Source organism: Dendrobates tinctorius, unplaced genomic scaffold (genome assembly GCF_039654945.1).
Source record: "Dendrobates tinctorius isolate UK_male_01 unplaced genomic scaffold, ASM3965494v1 ptg000060l, whole genome shotgun sequence".
In the NCBI taxonomy this organism is placed as follows: Eukaryota; Metazoa; Chordata; class Amphibia; order Anura; family Dendrobatidae; genus Dendrobates; species Dendrobates tinctorius.
In genome coordinates this window covers 11,591,638-11,618,304 of record NW_027361728.1, presented here as the reverse complement: position 1 = coordinate 11,618,304, position 26,667 = coordinate 11,591,638, and the positions used below count along the sequence as shown (strand labels likewise).

The window sequence follows — 26,667 nt, the reverse complement described above, 5'->3', positions numbered from 1 at the left end:
ACTGTGTCTGCCACACACCTTTTCACTGGGATGTGCACATTGTACATTCTAACTGAAGGTAGCAGGACCACAAAAGAACACAGATGGAAACAAGGAACAACAAACCAGACTGTGTTTAAGCTTCGATTCGTCAGAATACACCCTCTTTCATTCTGACAGCCTTAAACCCCTTTGGCACTCTCTCAATCAGCCTCATCAAGGAGTCCCCTCGAATGGGTTTCCAACAGTTGACTGATTTTCCTTCTTTGTGTGGTCCTACTCATTTCAAACCATTTCAATTGGGTTGAGGCTGGATGATTTATAATGACAATGTCCTCTTACGCAGTACTCCATCCCTCCCCTTCTTGGTCACATAGCCCTTACATAGCCTAGAGGATTGTTTTGGGTCGTTTTCCTATTTCAATCACTGCAAACCAGATGGCATGGTATGTCATTGCAGAATGTCAATTGAATTTAAAATCGCCAAAACTGTCAACAAAGTATCCTCATATTACTAACCCTTCCCCTCCATGCTTTATGGTGGGCATCACACATGTAAAAAACATTATATTTCCAGCACCTCACAAACACTTGGAAGTTGGTACCAAAAATCTCAATTTTTTACCACTCCAGAACACAGTACAGATTTCCAAAAATTGAATGTTCAGTCCTTGTTTTGCGTGGTCCAAAAAAGTCTCCTTGTTGGCGGACAGTTGATGTTGAGATATGTTTGTACATCACTTAAAGTGAACCTGTCATCGGGATTTTGCTAATTAAACTACAGGCATTGTCAGCTTTGCACTGATTAAAATGATATCTAAGTTGAAGAAATAAGTCTTGTGGTTCTTATTTAATCTGTGTTTGCAGTTTTGAGATAATGAGATTCTCCTGCTTCAGGACATGCCTGTGGGCGGGTCTTTTTTTGGTGCTTTGGCCTCATTGTCGTCATTCTGTCTTAAATGACAGGTCACTGAACCCTCAGTGACCTGCCTCCTATTTTAAATACTGTACTTGCACAGTTAATATTGTAGTCTTCAAAAAAAAATTTTACTCCAGCAAAATTGCGCCTGCAGCACATGTACAGTAACATCTATCAGCAAGTGATGCTCTTAATTTGCACAAGCTCCACCCACTGGGGAGGGGTGCTTACGCAGATTTAGAGCATCGCTTGATGATAGATGCTACTGCGCATGCACTGCTGGCTCCATTTTGTTGGAGCAAAAAACATTTTTAAGCTCGAGGAAAATGGCAGCGACGCATGTGCATTAGCATCTATCAGCGACCAATAGATGCTACTGTGCGTGAGCCAGCGCCATTTTGTTGTAGGCAAAAATTTTTTTTTTTAAACACCACAATATTAACTGCGCAATATTGTACAGACCCATGGCTGTAATGGCAACTCATCAGTGCGGGTACCACAATGGGTGCATGGAATGATGCGTCCCTCTGCCAGCGCATGTTAAAAGCCGCTGTAAGAGTTCAACAGCGGAATTTAACAAGTTAACAGCAGCCGGGGAAGCTCCACCGGCAGTTGTTAGGGGCACATGGCTGAATAAATGCTATCATGCTACAGCCCCACATCCCTGTGTCGTGGTCAGTGATGACTGGACCGGCCATGGGTCTTCTAGCCTAAACTCAAATAATAAGCATAAATGAGGATGTCAAGTTCAAGTCAGGAGACCTAAAGGGGCTGTGCATTACAGTCCATACTCTGACTCCAGCACATGGATTTGTGAATCTGGTGTAATTCTAATTAAAACCTATCTGAGAACGATGGCTGTATAAGGGTGCACCGCTTATGTGGTGGGCAACACCCCCCAATACACAATGCCAAAAAATATATTGACAAGACCAGCACTCCTACAGCCGCTCCTCTATGCAACTGTATAGTAATCTTTGTGTGTGGTCATATACACCACTAGAGGTCACTGTGTGCAAGAAAAATGGATAAAAAGGATAGTTTTCAAGTTTTCAAAGACTTTTCAAAAGATCCCAGAAGCAGGCTGATGACGTGCCCACGATCAGGAATAGTAGCATTTTGGATGCAGCGTATATTCATATATTCCTGATTGTGCACATTCAGCCTTATAGTTTTAGTAAGTGAACCCAATTAACTCTTATTTCCTTCATTATAGATCAAAACATAATTATGATATCCTGGACAGTAAAATTCCTGCCCCCCTTGTTCTTGAGGCATTTTCCCAACCTTGCCCACAAATTTTTCAATTAAAGGGAGCAAAAAATAACCAAAACAGTATTTAGCTGTAGCAGTAGTGCAGTTGACATGGTTGCAACACACTGATTGCTCACAGGCCCAATGTCTCGTCAATGACTGGAAGTTTGTGGCTGCAGGGAGAATATAATTTCATTTTCCACCTGCAGCCACACTTCCAAGTTAAGTTGCCACATAGGTTCATAATGGTATTTGCCTGCAGATTACCACTATGGCTTCAGGCAAATACCACTTTTTTCTGCTGACAGGTTCACTTTAAAATTTTCAAGTACTGATAAATTAAAAAACTGTTAATCTATGTATTTCCAGCATGCAGCTGTGCAAGAGTCGATGTACGTAGAGAGCCACATAGATAGATAGCAGCTGCATTGCATTTCTCAATTTGTAGACCTTACGCTGAGCTGACTAATGGTTGGGAAAGACTGAGTGAACATGGATGTGGCAATTAACAAACAATATTACTGTTCGCTGCCCGCACAGATAAATTTCATTGCACACAATTTTCCATAACCTAACATGATTATTTGCGTCCAGAGAAACACAACTTTTGCCAATCTCCAACTAAGCTTTTATGTTCTAGATATTGGAGTGACAAGATGATTGGAGCTAGATTTTAGGAGTACTCCACATGGATAATCTTTACTTCTCAGGCCCCCCATACTCATTAGACCAATGTTGGCCGAACCTGTCGATATTAACAAATTCGGCTTGAATATTCATGGGGGCACCGGCCAACTGATTGCCGGAGAAGATGGCAATTGCGATGTCCGATTTCGGACTGCAAATTGCTTTGTTCTCCTGGAAATAAGCTGCCATCAAAGATGTTTGTCAGTGGCTTTCTCATAGAGAACATAGCCAAACAAGTACCCCTGTATATGGAAGAGCGGGCCGAGTTGACAGTCAGCCAAATGATTGGCCAAAATCCATCTTGTGTGTATGGTCTGCTTTATATGAGGTTTTTGACAAGCTGATCATAAAGTTTCTCCCTGCTGGGAACCTGAGTGATTAGCTGTGGTGTACGTGGAAAAGTAACCTAACGTGTTCAATTTCCTTAAAGCACCCGCTGCTCAGAGAAAAGTAACTATTACGCAGTGGCCATTCAAATATATAGGCTATAGTAAGAGACTCTCTTTGTAAACACTTCACCTTGGCTATGGCATTACATGACACAATATTTTAATTATTAACTTATCCATACTAAATTAAAAAAGTCACCCGAAACATTAAATTGGCAAATAAATATTGTTAAATTCAGAAGTGCAACCAAGATATAAAATTTAGTTTTACTAAATCATCTGTAAATCCATAACCATAGAACTTGCCAAACACAACTTAGCCCAATACGTTCAAACCCGTTAACCATCAAACCTCTGTCCATCCATTACCTGGACAACTAACCCCAACCAGCCATCTTGCCTTCAAAAACTTTGCTGCTACCACCTCTGAGTGAAGTTCCGCAGATTTGAAATTATGGACCCAAGTAAAAGGGGAATATCAAAGACATTAGAAAAACCTTCAATTAGCTGTTCGGCCATCTTGCGGTTTGGATACCTCTTTAGCCAAGCTAGCATGCTCCCCAGCTTTACAGATGTCGAGGCTTTTGTTAAAATATTCCTTTAGTGGAGGGCTGACTGGGCAAGTTTGCTCTTTTAATACACCTTGACATAGGGGGCGCTCCTCCACAAAAGGGACACTCCTGTTAGTATTTGCGTGTATTTACATTGTGACTCATTAAATGCAAAACAAGTCCCTTTTTGTTTAAATTAAAATTAGCCTAAGGAGAAGAGGGCTGTTCCCCCATTAGCCTGGAAGGTAGCATTGGGTTAAGCCAGAAACCAACGTCCTTACTCCCCCCGCCCCCCTATTTTAAAAACCGAAAGACTGACATTTTCTGACGAAAATTTTCATCTCTAAAATACCCGCTTAAACTTCCAAAAACTACATGCTGAAATAATCCTGAACATTTTTCAGGAAATTTCTCACCCACTATGCTAGCATATGTACAGAATGCTTGTCACCAGCTTTTAAAAGGTCTGTGTACAGGGCGGTGACTATCTCCTCGGGCACGGTGGCTCAGTGGTTAGCACTACAGCCTTGCAGCGCTGGGGTCCTGGATTCAAATCCCACTAAGAACATAAGAACAACATCTGCAAGGAGTTTGTATGTTCTCCCCGTGTTTGCGTGGGTTTCCTCTGGGTACTCCGGTTTCCTCCCAGATTCCAAAGACATACTGATAGGGAATTTAGATTGCGAGCCCCATCGGGGACAGTTTTCCTTTTTTTTTTTTTTTTTTTTGCCTAATTTAGCCAGCAACCACTTAGAGGCTGGCAGCAGTGGCAGCAAGTCTAAAAAAAAATTATGCCAAGTTTTTCCTTTCCAGTCATAGCTAAATGAAAGCCTAGTGGGGAAACGGGACATGTGTGAACTACCTTCCTTGTGGCAGGTTTCCCCTATCCCTTAAACCCTTGGAGCTAATGTGGTGACTACGGAGTCCAGCTCCCCTCCTTCTAGCCCCTTTACCACCTCATCTAAGTGCATCAATACTTCGGACACATCTGGGACACGGGGGGGGGGGGGGGGACTGGCTACAGCATAAAAAGGGTACCATTCTGGGGGGGGAGGTAAAATACCCTCCAGGGAAGCTACCATGAGGTTAAATGGGACAGGACAGTGGGAAGTTGGGCTTGCAGGGTCGGGGTACTGCACTCATCACTAGCGATGGCACTCCTTGACCAGTGGTCATCCAAACCCTGGCCAGCCGACAGCTGTGATGCTGCGCCATCCCAGGGTCCTCAATCCACGCATCGGTGATAAGGAATACAGTATTTTTCTTTTCTTCGGCCATGCTCCAATGTGCATGCCCGGGCCCCCTGATTACATCATCGGGACCTCTGGTGCCGCTCCAGTGACATCGACTTTTGGGTTATCCCTCATCCTCAGCTGCATTCACAGTGCCGGCAACTTTAAAAAGGGGAGCTCAAGAGCCGCTGAAGACATCCGATTGGACTCTTCATATCTTCAAGGAGGTCTTCTATCTTCTGGACACTTTTGCAGCTTCAGGTAGAAGCTAATGGTCTGCCAAGGACCCTCAGCACTGCCACCTTTTTTTTATCCCTGCACCATCCCTTATTTACAAACACGATGAAGGAGAAAAACCAGCAGCACTGTTGTGGCACCCCTGAGGCTCAGTCGCCACAGAGGTACTGCAACTCCTCCTGAGTTGTGGTGCCCCACCATCCAGGTAAGTTGGAAGCTCCTGACCACGCTCCAACACCTGCATCCCACACAACACGGTAGTTCAGCAAAGCCACATTGTGGCTCCCTGCTTGGCGTGTAGCAGAGCACCTTTGGTGGCTCCCTGCTTGGAACATGAAACGTGCTGGGAGGCAGGTGGAGTTAGAATACATAAAAGAGCGGGAAAGTTTAGGATTTGAGGTCAGTCTGTCAGTGAGTGAGTGAGAGGGAGTCACTCGGTGAGGAGTGAGGAAAGAAGATCCCTGAGAGAGTGATGGAGGAAGGAGGTGCTGCAGCAGATCTCGGTGACCTGGGTCTGCTGGCACGGGAAAGGAAAGAAGGAGAAAGACATTGAACCGAAACCTGATCTTCCATAAGAAGGATAGACTAGTACGGAACGAAGGAGTAAAAGGGAACAGAGGACGTGGGTTAGGAGAGAACCCTGCCTAGAAGTTATTATTTATTTATATAGCACCATTGATTCCATGGTGCTGTACATGAGAAGGGGTTACATACAAATTACAGATATCGCTTACAGTAAACAAACTAACAATGACAGACTGATACAGAGTGGAGAGAGGACCCTGCCCTTTCTGGCTTACATGCTACAGGATGGTGGGGAAAGAGACAGTAGGTTGGTGAGTTGCAGCAGTTCTGGTGTTGGTTGAGGTGATATCACCGGTAGTGGTGAGAGAGAAGGAGGTAGCGGGGTCATTGTAGGCTGTAGGCTTTCTTGAAGAGGTGGGTTTTCAGGTTCCGTCTGAAGGATCCAAATGTGGTTGATAGTCGGACTTGTTGGGGCAAAGAATTCCAGAGAATAGGGGCTATTCGGGAGAAGTCTTGGAGGCGGTTGGGTGAGGAGGGAATAAGTGTGGAGGAGAGAAGGAGGTCTAGGGAGGACCGGAGATTACGTGAGGGAAGGTATCGGGAGATTAGTTCAGAGACATATGGGGGAGACAGGTTATAGATGGCCTTTTAGGTCAGAATTAGTAATTTGAACTGGATACGCTGAGGGAATGGGAGCCAGTGAAGAGATTTGCAGAGGGGAGAAGCGGAGGAGTAGCGAGGAGAGAGATTAATTAGTCGGGCGGCAGAGTTAAGGATGGACTGGAGAGGTGCGAGGGTGTTAGCAGGGAGACCACTGAAAAGGATGTTGCAGTAGTCGAGGCGGGAGATGATGAGGGCATGCACAAGCATTTTAGTAGATTGAGGGTTGAGGAAAGGACGGATTCTGGAAATATTTTTGAGCTGGAGGCAGCAGGAGGTAGAAAAAGCTTGGATGTGCGGTTTGAAGGACAGGGCAGAGTCAAAGGTTACTCCGAGGCAGCGGACTTCTGGTACTGGGGAAAGTGTGATGTCATTAATTGTTATAGCTAGGTCGGGTAAAGAAGATCTGTGAGATGGAGGAAAGATGATGAGTTCAGATTTGTCTACATTGAGTTTGAGGAAGCGAGAGGAGAAGAAGGAGGATATGGCTGATAGACACTCTGGGATTCTGGACAGCAGAGAGGTGACGTCTGGGCCAGAGAGGTAGATCTGAGTGTCATCAGCATAAAGGTGATAGTGGAATCCGTGGGACTTTATGAGTTGCTCCAGACCAAGTGTATAGATTGAGAAGAGTAGGGGTCCTAAAACAGAGCCTTGGGGGACTCCAACAGAGAGAGGGTGGGATGAGGAGGTGGTGTGGGAGTGGGAGACGCTGAATGTGCGGTTGGAAAGGTATGAGGAGATCCAGAATAGGGCAAGACCTTTGATGCCGAAGGAGGAGAGGATCTGTAGTAGGATGCAGTGGTCAACTGTGTCAAATTCAGCTGACAGGTCTAGAAGCAGGAGTATAGAGTATTGTCCATTTGATTTGGCTGTAAGTAGGTCGTTAGTAATTTTGGTCAGGGCTGTCTCAGTGGAGTGATGGGGCCGGAAACCAGATTGTAGATTGTCAAAGAGCGAGTTAGATGATAGGTGGGAGGAAAGTTCAGCGTGGACATGCTGTTCCAGGAGTTTGGAAGCGAATGGGAGCAACGATATTGGGCGATAGCTGGACATAGCGGTTGGGTCGAGGGTTGGCTTTTTAAGGATAGGCGTGATTGTGGCATGCATGAAAGCAGAAGGGAAGGTACCGGAAGTTAGTGATAGGTTGAAGAGGTGGGTTAGGGATGGCATAAGTGTGGTGGTGAGGTTGGGGAGGAGGTGGGATGGGATGGGGTCAAGTGCACAGGTTGTGAGGTGCGATTTGGAGAAGAGGCGATTAAGTTCCCCTTCAGTGATGTTGGAGAGTGAGGTTAGTTCTAAGCGCAAGGCCGGGGCCCGGTCCCCGAGGTTGTATGGACACTAATGGTTCTACAGCAGACACCGGTTGAGTAGTGAGCTGTAAGTGCACTACTCCCATCTAAGACTTGGGGGCACAACAGCAACTTGGATAGTGAGCCGGGACTCAGGAGTAAGGAGTCCCCGAAGCAGGCTACAGCTGTCTGTCGTACAAGTAGAGTTCTTGGGAACATCTGTCAGGAGGCACTCCAGTGTAACTCAGTACTGGGAGTACTTCACACTTAAAGGCGCTATAAGAGGAGACGTTCAGAAAGGCACATGTTGGCGGAGCGTTGGAAGGGAGCATTCCATCTGGCCTGGAGGTTGATTAAGTCCCTGACCCGGAGGACACAGCACGGAGGCAGGCACCTGTGTGTACTACAGACTGTGAGTAAAGCTTTGGAACTACAAGCCTGGTGTCCTCCATTGATTCTTGCGCCAACACCCCCAGCACCGCTATATCTGGGTACCAGCTTCTACACCGCTTGTGCCTCTCCTCTACCCCTACATTTACACTGCCCTGGGGCTACAGCTCCACCTGTGGGGAGCTTCACCATCTTGGCTGCAACACACCACCAGCCCCGGAGGATCTGCACGCAGCGTCGGCTCAACATCTCACTTGCCGAACACCACAGGTGGCGTCACGAACTATTCCATTAATTGCATTCCACCATTCAAACTTCCCCTGTTAATTGGGCGCCCAGGGCCACGGACCGGGTCACCGCTGCTGTGACACAGCCTACTAACGCCGGCCCGGTACCGAGTACCCCACGGCCCTGGGAGGGCGACCCACTGTCCTTTTAAATATAGTGTGCTATAAGAAGGGACTCATGGTTTAGACTAATCAAAGTTGAAACCTCTTGCGGCAGTGAAATTTATTTTCATCTGGCAAGGAGTCAAAAAAGATATAGTCCAACGTTTCGGCCGAGAACAGTCTTTGTCAAGGACATCTGTGTTTAGCAAAAGCCAGGAACGAAGAAACGTGGCGGGTGTAAGCCACGGCCTTGCTCTTGCTACACACATCCTTGACAAAGACCATTCTCTGTCAAAACGTTGGACCATGTCTGCTTTGACTAATTGATCAAAATAAATAACTTTGCAGCAACACCTATAGTCCAATTTTCTTTTTTGTGGTGCTGAGGTTTCTACTTTGATTATTTACAAATACACTATACCCATCACAGATTATCACTAGGGAAAACAAAATACTTTTCCCCATTGACAATTCATGACTGGTCAACCTTGCTACCAACCACCATGTCCTGGGCAAGTTAGCACAGCACGTGGAGATTAGAAAAAAACATCAGGAAAACTATCTTCCCGCCAATTAAATGCTTCAGAAGAGAGAACACATGTTATAATAATGCCATGTGCTATGCTTCTAAAGTGTCTGGGGATCATCATTGGATTAATAACCCAAACCAAGAACGCCCCTCTATTAACCAAGAATTCACGAATAAGGTTTATGAAAATGGATTTCTATAGTGGGTAACAACTAAATATGTGGACAAGAAAACAAGTCTAAGTACAGTATATATTTTTGTTTTTCCATATGCTGTCCCAACTGCACTGCCTCCCTTCTCCTCTTCTACTACTGTCTCAGATTTTGGAGGACATAGGACTCTAACTCGTCTCCCGATCAGTGAGGGCTTTTACTTGGTTACTCAGGGGTATCTGTAAATTGTCAATGCCATTTTTTTTCCTAATGCTGAATTTAACTGTCTCATACAGGGTTAATTGTATATTTTTTTTAATTTTTAAGAGACCAAAACATTTTGATGTCCTAATGGAAAATCTTGTGATATGTCATCAAAGGACAACACTAACTACTCCCCCCCCCCCCCCCCCCAGCACATTGCCCCATCAACCTAAATGGCATCACTTTTATATTTTTGCACCATGTGTATATTACATCTGTTTGGAAATATGAAGACTTTCCAAACTTGTAGAAATGAATTCTGATTAAACATTACATAATGTTTTTCCAGATGTTCACTTTAAAATAGCAAACCTATTGGATGTGTTTGTGCAATCACTATCTCTAAAGACTCCCACACACCATAGATGTCTGTTGAAATAAACGTCTGACTCGCTCATACATTTTGAGAGTGAACATGGGTTAATAATCAGATAATGGGAATAGAGCTGGGTGTACACATGAAGTAGCTGTCTGTCCAACATTCATTTGGTAGATGGCTCTCTCTCCCTAGTCCCGACTCCCCTATGCTCAAGTGTTCATGTTTTCAAAGGGGAAAGAGAAAGCTGGTGCCAATATCCTCTGGCAGTGGCTTATATCCCATGAAAACAAAAGTATTAGTTGTTGAATTCCCAACTACTGATCCTTCTCTCGATATTCTTTGTCACAGGTTGAGTATTGAGATCCCAATACTCATTAGATGACCGGCTGCTCCTGTGGAATTTGGAGGATTTGATTGACTTTATTCAATGTGTATAGGGACAGTTACCCCCTGCTGGACACCTCCGATGAGAACAAAGAGACCATGTGGAAATTCACATATGCCTGAAATGTCCTTCCCATGACATAATCTGTCCAAGGAGAGCCGAGACACCCATATACACATTGAGGAGGTTTCCGGTCCCCAAAAAATGTTCAACTTGTGTGTAGGCATATCATGTGTAATTCAAAGCTTACATATTGGTGCAGGTTTGAGGTAGTTTATTTTCAGGAAGTCTCAGGAGATACACTACCTTTTAAATATATCGGCGTGCACCGATATAGTTAAGCCAGGGCCTCACAGCATGCAGCTTGCCGCCGGCTCCCTCTTGAATACAGCAGAACAACACTGCAGCACTTGGAGGTGGCGGAGCGCTCATAATCTCCCCCACCTCGTCATGCAGTGGAGTGATGAGGTCACACACTGCTGTCATAATCATTCTGCTGTTGTGATCACTGAGTCGCAGAGGCGGCAAGGGTGCATCGTGCTTTCATATTATGGGGCAGGGGGGAAAATTGTGAGATGTGGGTGGACCATATGGAGAAGTGTTGGGAGAGTATGGATAAAAGGGAGCATGGGAGACAATATGGAGTCGTGGGGTTGAACATTTGGAGAAGTGGGGGACATTATGGAGAAGTTGTAGGCCGTATGGAGAAATGGGAGTTTTGGGGTACCATATGAGAAATGGGTGTTCAATATGAAGAATTGGTCGGACAATTTAGAGAGGTGGGAGCGTAGGGTACCATATGGGGGAAAAGGATGGACAGGAGTGTCTGAGGACTATATGGAGAAGTGGTAATGTAGGGGGATTGTATGGAGAAGTGGGAGCGTGGGGGACAATATGGAGTCAGGGACCATATGGAGAAGTGGGGGACATCTTGTGGAGTGGGGGGGACCGTATGGGACAATGGATGTTCAATATGAAGAAGTAGGGATCGACAGTATGGAGAGGTGGGAGAACAGGATGAAACATAAGGAACAATATGGAGAAATGGGGGTACACAATGGAGAATTTGGAGCATGTGGGCACCATATTTAGTAGTGTGAGTGTGAGGGGATTATAAGAAAAAGTAGGGGAACAGTATGGAGATGTGAGATCATGGGAACAATATGAAGAAGTTGGGGTACAGTATGGAGAAGTAGGGGAGCAGTATGTAGATATGGGAGCATGGGGCAGTATGGAGAGGTGAGAGCTTCGGGGACAATATAGAGAAGTGGGGGCACAGTATGGAGAAGTTGAATTTATGTACTGACGGTGGATCTGGTAATGGATTAATGTACTGACCATGGTACAGATCGTGTACAAATATACCAATCCATAGCTGATCAGAGGTAGCCACCGATGCAGTCACCGTTCTGCAACTGGTTCCTTACTATGGCAGACATCCTGCTTCCGAAGTGGGGAAGGCAAGCGTCTTATAGAGCTGAAGGTTATGGAGACTTTTCTTGTGTATGAGAGATGTAAATGTGAAGGTATAGTATAGTGCGGGCAGTATGCAGAGTAGGAAAAGTGTGGTTCTAGTGCTGTATTAATCTGACGGTGGTTCTGGCATTGCATTTATTTACCAATAGTGGTTCTGGTGCTGCATTCATGTGCTGACTGTGGTCCTCATGCAGTATTCATGTGCTGAGGGTGGTTCTGTGTATAAGGGAGCTGTGGGTCCACCATACCATGCATAGGGAAGCTGTGGGACATTACAGTTGTGCTCAAAAGTTTACATGCCCAGGCAGAATTTTTGCTTTCTTGGCCTTTTTTCAGAGAATATGAATGATAACATCAAACCTTTTTCTCCACTCATAGTTAGTGGTTGGATGAACCCATTTATTGTCAAACTACTGTGTTTTCTCTTTTTAAATTGACACCTCAAAACATCCAAATGATCCTGATCAAAAGTTCAATACCTCATTTTTTAATACTGTGTATTGCCCTCTCTAACATCAATGACAGCTTGAAGTCTTTTTTGGTAGTTGTGGACGAGGTTCTTTATTTTCTCAGATGGTAAAGCTGCCCACTCTTCTTGGTAAAAAAAGCCTCCAGTTCCTGTAAATTCTTGGGCTGTCTAGCATGAACAGCGTGCTTGAGATCTCCCCAGAGTGGCTCAATGATGATATTGAGGTCAGGAGACTGAGATGGCCCCTCCAGAACTTTCACATTGTTCTGCAGTAGCCAATGACAGGTCAACTTTACCTTATGTTTTGGATCATTGTCATGTTGGAACGTCCAAGTACGTCCCATGCGCAGTTTCTCGGCTAATGATTGCAAATTTGCCTCCAGTATTTGCCGATAACATGCTGCATTCATCTTTCCTTCAACTTTGACCAAGTTTCCTGTGCCTTTGTAGCTCACACATCCCCAAAACATCAGCAATCCACCTCCGTGCTTCACAGTTCATCATAGGCCTTGTTAACCTCTCTCCAAATGTAACGTTTATGGTTGTGGCCCAAAAGTTCAATTTTCGTCTAATCATTCCAAATTACCTTGTTCCAGAAGTTTTGAGGCTTGTCTCTGTGCTGTTTTGCATATTATAGGCAAGATACTTTGTGGCATTTGGACAGTAATGGCTTTCTTCCGGCGACTCGACCATGCAGCCCATTTTTCTTCAATTGCCTCCTTATTGTGCACCTTGAAACAGCCACACCACTAGTTTTCAGAGAGTCCAGAATTTCAGCTGATGTTATTTGTGGGTTTTTCTTTGCATCTCGAACAATTTTCCTGGCAGTTGTGGGCAAATTTTTTCTTGTTCTACCTAAGTATGGTTTTGTTTTTACAGAACCCCTGATTTTCCATTTGTTAATCACAGTTTGAATGCCGCTGACTGGCATTATCAATTCCTTGGATATCTTTTTGCATCACTTTCCTGTTTTATGCAGTTTGATAATTATTTTGCTTTCCCCATGGCTCACAATCCAGAAACTTCAGTGGCTGGATGAAAGATGCAAGACTCTGTCTGGAAGCAAGAAACTCACTCGGCTTTTATGCACACACACTGATTACAAGCAAACCGGTCACAGGTGAGGAATGGATGTTACCTTTAGTAGCCATTCAAACCCATTTGTATCAACTTCTGTGCATATTGTCAGGCCAAAATCACCAGGGTATGTAAACGTTTGATCAGGGTCATTTAGGTGTTTTGCATTGTCATTATGATTTAAAAAGAGAGAACCACAGTAGTTTGACAATAAATGCTTACACCCAACCACTAACCATGAGTGGAGAAAAAGTTTTGGTGTTATCATTTACATTCCCTGAAAAAAGGCCAAGAAATCAAAACTTCTGCCAAGGTATGTAAACTTTTCAGCATAACTGTATTTAAGAAGAGACTGTCTGATTAGTGGACAATCTCTTTAATAATATGTCCTTTTGCGGGAAGGTACTACTATACAATATATCTTGCTATAAAGAGGTCTCCAAAACAAAACCTTCATAAATAGGCTTGATCAAATCTCTCAGATTGTTTTGTTAAGATCGTCCATGTTCTGAAAATATTTTTCTCACAAGTAGAAAGAATCGTTACACTTTAAATATATCTTGGCAATGGAAAGCAAAGCTGCAGACCATCAATCATTTACAATTATTTTATGGCGTTAAAAACAGACTATCAATTTGCATGGTCCATAGTTTTACTAGGTCTTAAGAGAAAGGAAGCAATTTACTATTGTCAAAAAGAACCCTTTCCCTGATGTAAAATGCTACTATTAGCTCTGTTATGTCTACCCCTCGGGGTAACACTCAATGAAAACTGTTTGAACATTTGTCCAACATTTTTCCATTCCCATTTCATGTTATTTTTTATTCTTTATTTTTATTCTTAGCTAGTTTAGTCCTGGTCATCCTATTAAAAATATATCACAGCTGTTGTCTACCACATTGTAATCTAAAAACATGGTCCTCATAAGGATTAATTACTTGGGCAAACGCTGATTTGGATTCTGATAAAGGAAATCCGAGAAGTCTGTTCCACAGAATGATGTGTCCTATGCTGCAGTGCAGGGGCATTGCTAGAGTAAGAAAAGATCAGTGGCCAAGCCCCGATGCATGAGCTTTGCAGGCAACCACCCCCAAAAATGTAACACCACTACACTATGTAACAGCACTACAGTGCACCACATCACTACACTGTGTAACAAAGTGATAGCTTTCTGAGTATAAATGCATCATGTTGGTAAAAAGTGCGTTGCATTGGAGCTCCTTTCCACATAATTGTGCGTGTTGGCAAAAAATATGTCAGAGATGTATGATCATAGTTACACTACACTCCCACCTTCATATGTGCATTCTGACGATGCTGAAGATGGTCTCTTATTCATCCGGTCTCTTATTCATCCGGTCTCTTATTCATCCGGTCTCTTATTCATCCGGTCTCTTATTCATCCGGTCTCTTATTCATCCGGTCTCTTATTCGTCCATTTCTTTTTTTTTTTTTTTTCTGTTTTTTTACAGGTTTCACAACAAAAATCAAACGTCACAATAATAAAATACAATGCAGTGAAATGCCCTTATGTGAATACACTTAATAGCAGCTAGACAAAATTATAAAATTGGCACAAAAATAGGCATCAATGTTGGCACTGAAGGGGGGGCCACTGATCTCACAATGCAGACACATGAATTAGATGTGGGGCATCATAATCTGTATCACTTCAACCTGGCCCAAGCGGGCTCTGGGCATCAAAACTGGTATCAAGGTGGGCAGTCTATTTTAACAATTTGAATAAGTAACTGGTGTTTTAAGGGGTTAAATGACTTTGGGCCACTGATCTCACCCCACCTGTAGACATATAGTGATGCTTCACATCAAATTCAGGTCAATCCAGCCTGGCCCAAATGGGTTCTGGGCATCAGAACTGGCATTAAAAGTGAGCAAAGCTATTTGCCCACTTTGATGCCAGTTCTGATGCCCAGATCCCATTTGTGCCAGGCTGGATTGACCTGAAATTAGATGCTGGTCATCACTATCTGTGTGTCTGCATTGTGATATCAGTGGCCCCAAATCATTTAAAACTTTCAATAGCGCTGCTTTTTTGTAGCTGCTTTAAAGTGTATTCACGTCAGGACATCTCGCTACATTATATTTTATTGTCAGTTTTGTTGCTAAACCTGTAAAAAAAAACAGAAAAAAAATTGCCGAATGCAAAGCCAACTTCAGCAGTGTTACATTCTGTTTGTTCTGTTTTTAGAAACAGAATGTTTTAAATTAATTAGTAGCATAATTAATAGAAATGGAAACTGTTTGTCGAACCACTGATTATTTTGGGGTGCAACGAAGTTCTATTAAGTGTCAGTTTTAGGATGGAAAATGAAGTTTCTGCATGATGCTGTTTTACTTCCATTCTAAATACAGAAATATAGCGGAACCCAGACAACCCCAAAATAATCAATTGGGTCCTTCTGCTTTCATCTGTATCAGAAAGAGACATTCATTTTGTTGTTCTACTTCCAAAATAAGAACAAACTAAATGTTAGAATGTGGGTGTGAAGTAGCTCAAGGACAGGATCAGACGGCCATATTCAACAGTCCACTTATGGACCACAATGCCCGACTGATTGCCAGTCTCCTGACCTGGACTCAACAGCTTTATATGAATATATGAGACTGCTGATTTGAGGTGCCAGGCATTGTGGTTTATAGGTGGACCATGGAATGCTGCCGTATAAACCTGACATATGGCACACCACTTTCTTTTTTGAACCTTTTAGGATTCAGACCTTTTTAATTTGTGTTTTCATTTGTTCCTCCCCTTGAGTCATAGAGGAATATTTTTAGCCACCCGAAGGCTTTTTTTTTTGCAAGACAAGTTGTAGTTTTGAATGAGACCATTCATTTTAGCATATAATGTACTGCCCAAAATTTCCAAGTGTGATGAAATGGGGGAAAAAAGTCAATTCCACCATTGTTTTTGGATTTTGTTTTTATGGGGTTCATTCTGTAGTAAAAATTGCTTGCAAAATAATTCTTCAGGTCAGCATGCTTAAGGCAATTTTTTTTAATTTATTGGTTAAAATTTTTTTTTTGCACACATGGGTTTGTGTTGCCATTTTTTTCTTGTGTCTATGGAGCTGTGTGAGCACTTTTTTTTGCATCCTGAGATGACGTTTTTATTGATACTCTTTTGGGGTACATATGACATTTTATTGTATTTTTTGGGAAGTATGCTGACGGAAGAATGGCTGTTCTGGCATTCCAGTTTTTTTTTTTTTCTGATTTTTAACCTTTTCCCAGGGCTCTGATAGGTTGCTATGATGGCAAGGGGTTTGCTGAAGACCGCTGTCCCTGTCATGACAGTACTCCTGTGAAGGCCAGCCTGTAGCTGGTATCCAGAGGAGATCATGATTTTTGCTATATACAGTAATACTGTGGCATTGCTGCATATAGCACAAGCGATCGGATGATCACAGGTTTAAGTCCCCTAAGGGGACTAACATAAGCAGCCAAAAGTAAAAAAAAAAAAAAGTTTAAAAAATATGAAAGTTCAAATCACTGCACTTTTTGCTCATCAAAAAAAAAAATAAATAAATATGTGGTATCACTGCATTTGTAAATGTCCATTCTATCAAAATATAAAATAAATGAATCCAATTGGTAACCGGCGTAGCAAGCAAAACACCAGAATTATTGTTTTCCCTTCACCCATGACAGCACACGTGAGAGAGAGATCCGCCCCGCCAGGACAGGAACCTACTGAGATATAAGGGGCGGCACCTCTCCCCTCGCTTCAGTTGGGTTCCTTTCCTGGAAGGAATCCCACTGTTGGCGGTGCCTGTCATGGGTGAAAAGAGAAAAAGGAAAAAAAAAGGGACCCAGGCCTGTCCCGGCGCGGGAAGAACAGGTATATTACCTGTAGCGCCGGCCGTCGGGTGCTGGAGGCACAGTCCCCGGTGTTCCCCTGGGCTCCGGGTTCGTGTGGGATCCCAGTGGCTCCGGGGAGCCCCCACCACGCCGCCCTCCCCTCGCCGCGCGCCGCATCTCGATCCCAGAGGCAGTGGAGAGACGCAGGCTTCTTCCGACCGCTGACGCCGGCAACGCAGTGGATTATGGCGCAGTGGAGAAGGCGACGGTGTCATGGCACCGGGTGCGACGCCGGCCGGCTTTTCTGAAGTGGTCGGCCGGCGGTCGCAGGGGGGAGGGGAGGAGACACCACCAGGACAGAGGCTGCATATAAACAAGGACCAGCGGCAGGGGAGACGGTGGAAAATGGAGTCAGAGCAGGAGAGGTCCTTGTCTCTGCCTCCCTCACAACCCTCGGGCCGCAAACATGGAAGCCGCTCAAGCAGCAGCCACCCCAGCCGCAGGTCGGGAGAATCCTCGAGGTCCAGAGAGCACAGGTCACGTGCTCCGACGCAGCCTCCGAGTCCGGTACCCTTGATTACGGGTGGTGAGTGATCTTCGTGAATGCTAGCATTTATGTTATTAGGGATTCTCTGTTGTATGTTTTACCCCGAAGGAAAGGCCCAAAAAAGCGGGAAGCAAGAAGAATAATAGGGACTGTGCTATATGTAAAACTCCCCTAGCAAGAGACTGGCAGAAAGATCTCTGCGCCACTTGCATTCAGCGGACCATGGCGGAGGAAGCACCTAGTTTTGCAGCCAATTTGATATCGGCCCTTCGGTCAGAAATGGATGGTTCAATTAAGACCCTATTGAAAAAAGGGAGGAAAAGTAGGAAAAATCCCCCTAGTTCTCCCTCAGATTCCTCATCAGCCTCATCTCAAGCGGAACAGGCATCCTCCTCAGACAGTGACACAGGGGGTAGGCCATGTTTCCCTGTTGAAGACACGGATGCTCTCCTGAAGACCATTAGAACCACAATGGGCCTACAGGAAGAGAAGGCGGCTAAAACCCTAGAGGACGTTATGTTTGGGGGGCTGCAAGAAAGGAAAAATCGGACCTTTCCAGTAAACGAAAAGGTCCAGGTGCTTATTGAGAGAGAGTGGAGGAAATCCGAAAGATCAGGGGCCCTTCCCTCCACCTCTAAGAGACGATACCCCTTTGAGCACAAGGATGCAGAGATATGGGACAAAGTCCCAAAAATAGACGCATCAGTATCCGGGTCTTCAAAAAAAATCGGCCCTGCCCCTGGAAGACTCAGGGGTTCTTAGAGACGCGCTGGACAAAAAGGCGGACTCATATTTGAGACACGCGTGGGAAGCGACAGCAGGAGGATTAAAGCCGGCGATAGCGGGCACCTGCACGGCACACTCCCTCATGATCTGGCTGCAGCAGTTAGAAGAAAAGCTAGCATCAAAGGTCCCAAGAGAGAAGATATTAGCAGATATGTATCTCTTGCATGGGGCAGCAGCTTTTCTGACAGATACCTCGGCGGACTCTGAGGTTGACAGCTAGGGCAGCAGGATTATCAAATGCTGCCAGACGCGCGTTAAGGCTTAAAGGCTGTCCAGGTGACCTGCAGTCTAAAGCTAAACTGTGCTCTCTCCCCTGCGATGGTCGGTTCTTATTCGGCAAGAACTTGGACGATATCCTGGAGAAGGCAAGCGATAGGAAGAAAGGCTTCCCCAGGTTCCTGACGGAACAAAGAAGACAGCCCTTTCGGAGGGGAAGATTCAATAGAGGGCGTCCTCCGGCCGACAGGAGAAGATGGGAGGATAAAAGGAAAAAAAGAGTCGGGATTTATGTTTGGTGGGGGCACCTCCACCTCAAAGAAATCGCCACAATGACGCCAGTATTCCAGTGGGGGGAGATTGGCACTCTTTTTTTTTTCTAGGCCTGGGAAAAGATCACCTCCAATACCTGGATCCTGGGCATCTTAAGAGAAGGCCTGAGAATCCCCTTTGTTCGACGGCCAAAAGCCGTGTTTGTCATTACACCTATCCGGAAGGTAACCGAAGAACAGTTGGCCTTGGAAGCAGAGATCCTGAACCTGATCGTAAAGTACCCGCTCGTCTAAGTCCCAAACACCCGGGAAGAAGGGGGTTCTATTCACCCCTTTTTCTGATAAAGAAACCGGATCAATCTTTCAGGACGATTATAAACCTCAGACGACTCAATCGGTGGATAAAAAAAAAAAACCTTCAAGATGGAGTCAGTGGCTACGGCTGTAAAGCTACTACATCAAGATTGTTTTATGGCCGTAGTCGATTTAAAGGATGCATATTATCACATCCCTATCCATCCAGATTACCAAAAATACTTGAGGGTAGCTCTTTATATCCAAGGTGTACTGAGGCATTTCCAATTCAGAGTTCTTCCATTTGGCATATCTGTAGCCCCGAGGGTTTTCACCATAGCGGAGATGACAGCCTTCCTCCGGATTCACGATACGGTCATAATACCATACTTGGACCATTTCCTTATAGTGGGCTGCTCAGAGGACCACTGCACGGCACAGTTGAGCTTGGTGACCGACACCTTACAAGAATTAGGGTGGATAATAAATTTCAAAAAGGTCAAAACTACAACCCCTTAAAAAACACACCTTCCTGGGATTTATCCTGGATTCAGAACGGCAGGCGTGTCTGCTCCCAGATGCCAAAATAGAGAAGGTACAGAATCTGGCTTTGGCTGCCCGAAATCAACCATATATGACATTGAGAAAGGCGATGTCTCTACTAGGTACCCTGACGTCCTGTATTCCGGTGGTCAGATGGGCTCAATTTCACACCCGACAACTCCAGGGGGAGATACTATCAGCACAAAGATCGCTAAGAGGGTGTTTAGAAGGAAAGCTGGAGCTTTCCTTACAAACCAGAGACTCTCTCAACTGGTGGCTGGACGGTACAAACCTGGCCTCAGGAATACCTTGGGACAGAGAGACGACAGATGTGATTCTAACAGATGCAAGCTCCTCGGGGTGGGGGGCACACCTAAGGGGTCACGTAGGCCAGGGCTCCTGAACGCCTCAAGAAATGGGGGCATCTTCCAACCTGAGAGAACTGTGGGCAGTGAACAAAGCTCTAAGTCACTTCATTCTGCTACTCAAGGGTTGCAATGTTCGCATCATGTCGGACAACAAAGTAACAGTGGTGTACATCAACCACCAAGGAGGGACGAGATCACACTCCCTAATGAAAGTGGCGAGCGACATTCTAAGCAGAGCAGGGCAACATCTACACTCCTTACCAGCCTTGCACATAAAGGGGGCAGAGAACATAGAGGCAGATTTCCTGAGCCGCAATACACTGAGGCAAGGAGAATGGGTGCTAAATCAGTCCATTTTTCAAAAAATAACGCAGCTTTGGGGGAAACCAGTGATAGACCTCTTTGCCAACAAGCACAACAGGCAAACAGGTTTTGCTCTCTAAACCCAAGGGAAAAGCCATGGGCAGTAGACTCATTGCACATTCAGTGGAACTTCAGGCTAGCTCATGCGTTCCCCCCAGTGGCTCTGATCCCAACAGTTGTCTAGAAGATCAGAAACGATCAAGCCAGGGTGATTGTAATAGCCCCATTTTGGCCGAAAAGGCCCTGGTTTTCTCTACTACAAAGAATGTCCCTCTCCGATCCATGGGTTCTGCCGGAAATCCTGAACCTACTAGCTCAAGGCCCAATATTCCACGCTCAGGTCAAAGGATTCCAGCTGACAGCGTGGAATTTGAAAGGTCGCTTTTAATAGAGGGGTCTCCCCCGGGTTGGTGGACACCCTGCTTAAAAGTAGGAAACCGGTGACAACTAACATCTACGGCAGAACATGGAAAAAGTTCCTAGGTAAGCCATTAGAACAAGAACCCCCGATTAGTGCCATCTTGGAGTTTTTACAATCAGGGTTGCAGCTGGGGTTAGCGGTAAACATGCTTAAAGTTCAGGTGTCTGCACTAGGGGCGCTCTACAACTGCAACTTGGCAGCAAATAGAAGGGTAGCCAAGTTCATTAAATCCTGCCATAGGGCTAGGCCTATCCCAATACCCTGGGATTTAAACCTAATACTAGAGGCCCTTACAAAGGAACAATATGAGCCGTTACATCAGCTACCCCTAAGGTTTCTGACCCTAAAGACGATCATTTTAGTGGCCCTTACATCGGCCCGTAGAATAAGCGACTTGCAGGTTCTCTCGGTAAATCCACCCTATACACAAGTTTTTCAGGATAGGGTGGTGTTAAGAACAGACCCGCTTATCTGCCTAAGGTAGCATCAGATTTCCATCGGGGTCAGGAGACTGTCCTCCCATCCTTCTGCGAGAATCCAAGAAATATGGGGGAGGAAAAATTCCATAGTTTGGATGTCAAGAGAGCCCTGTTAGAATACATAACAGTCACTAGCCAGTGGAGGAGGTCCCAGTCCCTATTTGTAGCTTTTGAGGGTGCCAGGAAAGGCTATGGGGTTTCAAAAGGGACCATTGCTAGATGGATTAGGGAGGCCATTAGTGTAGCCTACTCAGCTAGTGGTGTTCCGATTCCTGACGGCATTAAGGCTCATTCCACCAGAGCCGTGGCGACCTCCTGGGCTGAAAAAGCAGAGGTATCGATTGAACAGATTTGTAAGGCTGCTACCTGGGCCTCACCTTCAACCTTCTTTAAGCACTATAGGTTAAATCTATCTTCCTCTGCTGACTTAACCTTTGGTAGAAGAGTGCTGCAAGCGGTGGTCCCTCCCTAAGGTGTTTCGAAGTCTCCAAAAATCTCTCAGGTGTGCTGTCATGGGTGAAGGGAAAACCACCATGGTTACTTACCGGTAGCCGGTTTTTCCGGAACCCATGACAGCACCCGTATATCCCCCCCCTTTTCACCGTATGGTTGTGCACGATTAAGTAGGGTGCATTTGTGTGTTGTGGTGTTGGATTAACATGTAACTAACCGGGAAGTCCTCTCAATGCTCTGTAACCAACTGAAGCGGGGGAGAGGTGCCGCCCCTTATATCTCAGTAGGTTCCTGTCCTGGCGGGGCGGATCCCTCTCTCAGGTGTGCTGTCATGGGTTCCGGAAAAACCGGCTACCGGTAAGTAACCATGGTGGTTTTTTTGTCTGCCACAGAAACACAAAAAATGTAATAAGAGGCGAACAAAACATGTATCTACCCTAAAATGGTAACAATAAAAACACCGTCTCAGGATGTAAAAAAACAAACTCTTCCACAGCTCCATATCTTGAAAATTTTAGGTGTTACAGCTCTTGAAAAATGGCATCACAAGCAAATTTTTATTTTATTTTTTTTTTTTTTTTTTACAAATTTCAGATTTTTTTCACAAGAAAGCACTAATAAACATGAGGCTTTATGAAAGGCTAAAAGTATCTTTAGTATAACAGTTGATTAAAAAGAGTATCCTCAAAAGCATGTGTAATGAGATATAATATACATGAGAGGAGTACAGATACAGGAAAAAGGGTGGATGTATACCAGGATAAAAAAGCATGTGCTGCTTTGCCTAAAAGGTTAACTCCTAAGAAAAATAATTTGTTCCTACCATATACAGTGAAAGAATTTAATTATTTGATCACTTGCTGATTTTGTAAGTTTGCCCACTGACGAAGACATGAACAGTCTATAATTTTAAGGGTAGGTTAATTTTAACATTGTGAGATATCAAAAATAAAATCCAGAAAATCACATTGTATAAATTTATTTGCATTTTGCAGTGAGAAATAAGTATTTGATCCCTCTGGCAAATAAGACTTAATACTTGGTGGCAAAACTCTTGTTGGCAAGCACAGCAGTCAGACGTATTTTTGCAGATGATGATGAGGTTTGCACACGTCAGGAGGAATTTTGGTCCACTCCTCTTTGCAGATTATCTCTAAGTCATTAAGATTTTGAGGCTGTCGCATGGTATCTCAGAGATTCAATTCCCTCCATAAGTTTTCTATAGGATTAAGGTCTGGAGACTGGCTAGGCCACTCCATGACCTTAATGTGCTTCTTTTTGAGCCACTCCTTTGTTGCCTTGGCTGTATGTTTTGGGTCATTCTCTTGCTGGAAGACCCAGCCACGACTCATTTTTAATATCCTGGTGGAGGGAAGGAGGTTGTCACTCAGGATTTTACAGTACATGGCTCCATCCTTTCTCCCATTGATGCAGTCAAGTAGTCCTATGCCCTTAGCAGAGAAACACCCCCAAAACATAATGTTTTCACCTCCATGCTTGACAGTGGGGATGGTGTTCTTTGGGTCATAGGCACCATTTCTCTTCCTCCTAACACGGCGAGTTGAGTTAATGCCAAAGACCTCAATTTTTGTCTCATGTGACCACAACACCTTCTTCCAATCACTAACAGAATCATCCAGTTGTTTATTGGCAAACTTCAGACTGGCCTGCACACGTGCCTCCTTGAGCAGGGGGACCTTGCTGGCATTGCAGGATTTTAAACCTTTACGTCGCAATGTGTTACCAATGGTTTTCTTCGTGACGGTGGTCCCAGCTGCCTTGAGATTAACAAGTTCCATCGGTGTAGGTTTAGGATGATCTCTCACCTTCCTCATGATCAAGGATACCTCACGAGGAGAGTTTTTGCATGGTGCCCCAGATCGATGTCAATTGACTGTCATTTTGTATTTCTTCCATTTTCTTACTATTGCACCAACAGTTGTCTCCTTCTCACCCAGCACCTTACTTATGGTTGTGTAGCCCATTTAAGCTTTGTGCAGGTCTATGATCTTGTCCCTAACATCCTTAGAAAGCTCTTTGGTCTTGCCTATGTTGTAGAGGTTAGAGTCTGACTTATTGAGTCTGTGGACAGGAGTCTTTTATAAAGGTGACTATGTAACACAGCTGTCTTTAATGCAGGTAACGAGTTGATTAGGAGTGTCTAACTGGTACGTAGGAGCCAGAACTATTAATGATTGGTAGGGGATCAAATACTTATTTCTCACTGCAAAATGCAAATAAATTTATATCATGTATCCAATGTGATTTTCTGGATTTTATTTTTGCTATTCTATCTATCAATGTTAATATTAACCGTGAAGAGCAATGTGTGCCAATGTCTAACCTGTCAATCTAGGCATACTCTGGCAAATGCCAACCGCCCTGTGCAGTGTTGGGCTGTAAGCACAACACCCACTTGTGGATGTCAGGCCCTCTTACCACCCTCATGGAGTCTGTTTCTGACAGTTTGAGCAGACACATGGATGTCAGTGGACTGTTGGAGGTCATTTTATAGGGCTCTGGTACTGCTCCTCCTGTTCCTCTTTGCACAAAGAAGGAGGTAGCAGACCTGCTGTTGAGTTGTTGCCCTACTACAGCCCCACTTCATGTCTCCTGGTGTACTGGCCTGTCTCCTGGTATCTGCTCCATGTTCTGGACACGGTGCTGACAGACCCAGCTACCCTTCATGCCACAGCTCACATTGATGTGCCATACTGAATGAGCTGCACTTCCTGAGCAACTTCTCTGGGTTGTAGACTCTGCCTCATGCTACTGTACAGTGAGTGCCTCTAGGGGTGAGAGAAATGACAAAATGCAAAAGTGACCAAAACCGCAGCCAAAAAGGATTAGAACAGAGAAATGGCCTGTGGTCACCCCCTACAGAACCACTCCTTTATAGGGGTTGTCTTGCTAATTGCCTATAAGTTCTACCTGTTCTCTTCCATTTGCACAACAGCAGGAGAAATTGATTCACAATCTGTGTTGCATCATAACTGAACAGGTTGATTTCACAGAAGTGTGATTGACTTGGAGTTACATTGTATTGTTTAAGTATTTCTTTTAGTTTTTGAGCTGTGTATATTACACTTTATGCAGACACATTACCTGTACATATACCCATTATACTGTATCTACACATAGACATATATACACTTTATACAGACACTTGACCTATACATATACACATACAATACATATACAGATAGTGAGCTGTACATATAAATGTACAGCGGGGAAGTCTGGACATTGAACATCAGCAGCCAGAGGGATGATGGTATACTGGAGACCTACTGTCAGCCCTACCTTGTCTCGACTGCTGAGGTGCTTGTACATTACAGGAGGCAGAAGATGTATTGTGCAGCCACAGAAGAGAAAGAGCGGTCATCTCTCTCAACTCTCCCCAGGACAGCTATATTCCCTACAGACCTGGCCCCACTGACTTCTTCCTCTACACTTTCAAGCCCCCCCCGTTCGTTCATCATATACTCTCCCCACCCCGGTGACACTGTACCCATTGGCCTGCATATAGATGCCTCAACTGTGACTTACTTAAGCAGAATAGGACCAGGGAGCGGGACGGGGGACCTGCAGTCGTAATGACAGCCCCATCAAGAAGCATGGTTTAATTTGGGGCAGTGCACTTATGATCCGTGGCCCAGGACCACTGCTGCAGTGAATCTGCCAAATACTGTATATGTCTTGAGAGGGAAAAGGGCATAAAGATAAAATAAAACATTCACAGGGGTATGTTTAGTAAAAATATTGAAAATCCAGTCCTATTTAAATGTGTTTCTGCTACTTTATTTTAATTTTTAGTGGGATTTTGAAGATTTGGATCAAAATTGGAGAAAGGACTCAGAATTTCCAAGTATCCAACCCACTGATAGCTGTGTCTTAAAAGCCATCAATATTACTCCTGAACAACCAATCTCATCCACCATCTGGCAGAGTTTCAGAAACCCAGTGTCCTCTACAAGCAGCAAGAACACACAATGTGCGGACCTGGCCAAAATAGAACAAAGGTGAAAGAAAACAAAAAAAGAAAATTGACTGAACATCGGAAAAAGGATGTTTTGACTCCATTCCTCCAGTCATTACCCATTACAATAATTGTCAACTGTTTGCACAGAACACACAACGTCTGGAATGTAACGTGGGTAAATTAAGAAAGCTGGTGACTTCATCAGGAGTTTTTTTTTTTTTATATCTCACATACTACTTCTTGGTTTTTTTTTTCCCACGGGAAGACAAATATTTTTTTGTATACTTTATTTAAAATCTGAATTTTCTCAATGTATTTTTTATGCTTTGAAATTCACTTAGTTTGGAACTATATAAATTAGATATAATAGTTTGTATTGCTTCCTCATACTGTAATGTTTTATTCAATTAATTTTTTTTCTGTTTGTTTATAAAAATGAAGTTGAATTCTTCCGATGGGCATTTGTGCCCATACAAGATCTGTTGTCCTGTGTTGTAAGACAGGTTTTGTACTGATAAGATATTTGTCATTCCTAGTGGTTTTTCAGAATAAAGACCCATTTAAATGAACCAATAATTGTGTAAATGATAAATGTTGAGATTGGAACAAACAGTCTGTACAAGATGAAAGAGGAGCTTAAAGGACTGATGATGAGCTACATGTCAGCCGATCTAGTTAACAGCTACTGACATATCGGATCTAAACATGCATAGACCGTAGCCCCGATGCGCGTTTTGCATGATGGGCTTCCTCGGGGGAAGCCGATCTGTAGTCATTTAATGGCCGATTTAGATAGGCTAGCCGCACCGCCATGCATACTGAATGATCATTCTGTACACATATAACACCATGTTATCAATAGCACGTGTCCAAATTAAAAGAGACGAAGTGCTGCTGAGTGCTATTATTTTTAAGCAAGCTTAAAAAGCATCTTAGCCAATGAACAAGT

The 26,667-nt window shown here is 44.2% G+C and overlaps 1 protein-coding gene across 3 annotated transcripts in view; it reads left to right on the top strand.

Moving 5' to 3' along the window:
* The window catches only part of TMEM44 (transmembrane protein 44), a 56,407-nt gene extending 30,120 nt beyond the window's left edge, over positions 1 to 26,287 (top strand). For 2 of the 3 annotated variants that reach the window (XM_073578688.1, XM_073578690.1), the window contains exon 10: positions 25,553 to 26,287. In XM_073578688.1, coding sequence (XP_073434789.1) covers positions 25,553 to 25,762 — 210 coding nt within the window. In that variant the 3' untranslated portion in view covers positions 25,763 to 26,287. Of the gene's footprint in view, positions 1 to 13,117; positions 13,219 to 25,552 lie in introns of all 3 variants that reach the window. The other variant, XM_073578689.1, reaches the window with a different exon arrangement.
* The last annotated feature ends 380 nt before the right edge of the window (positions 26,288 to 26,667 follow it).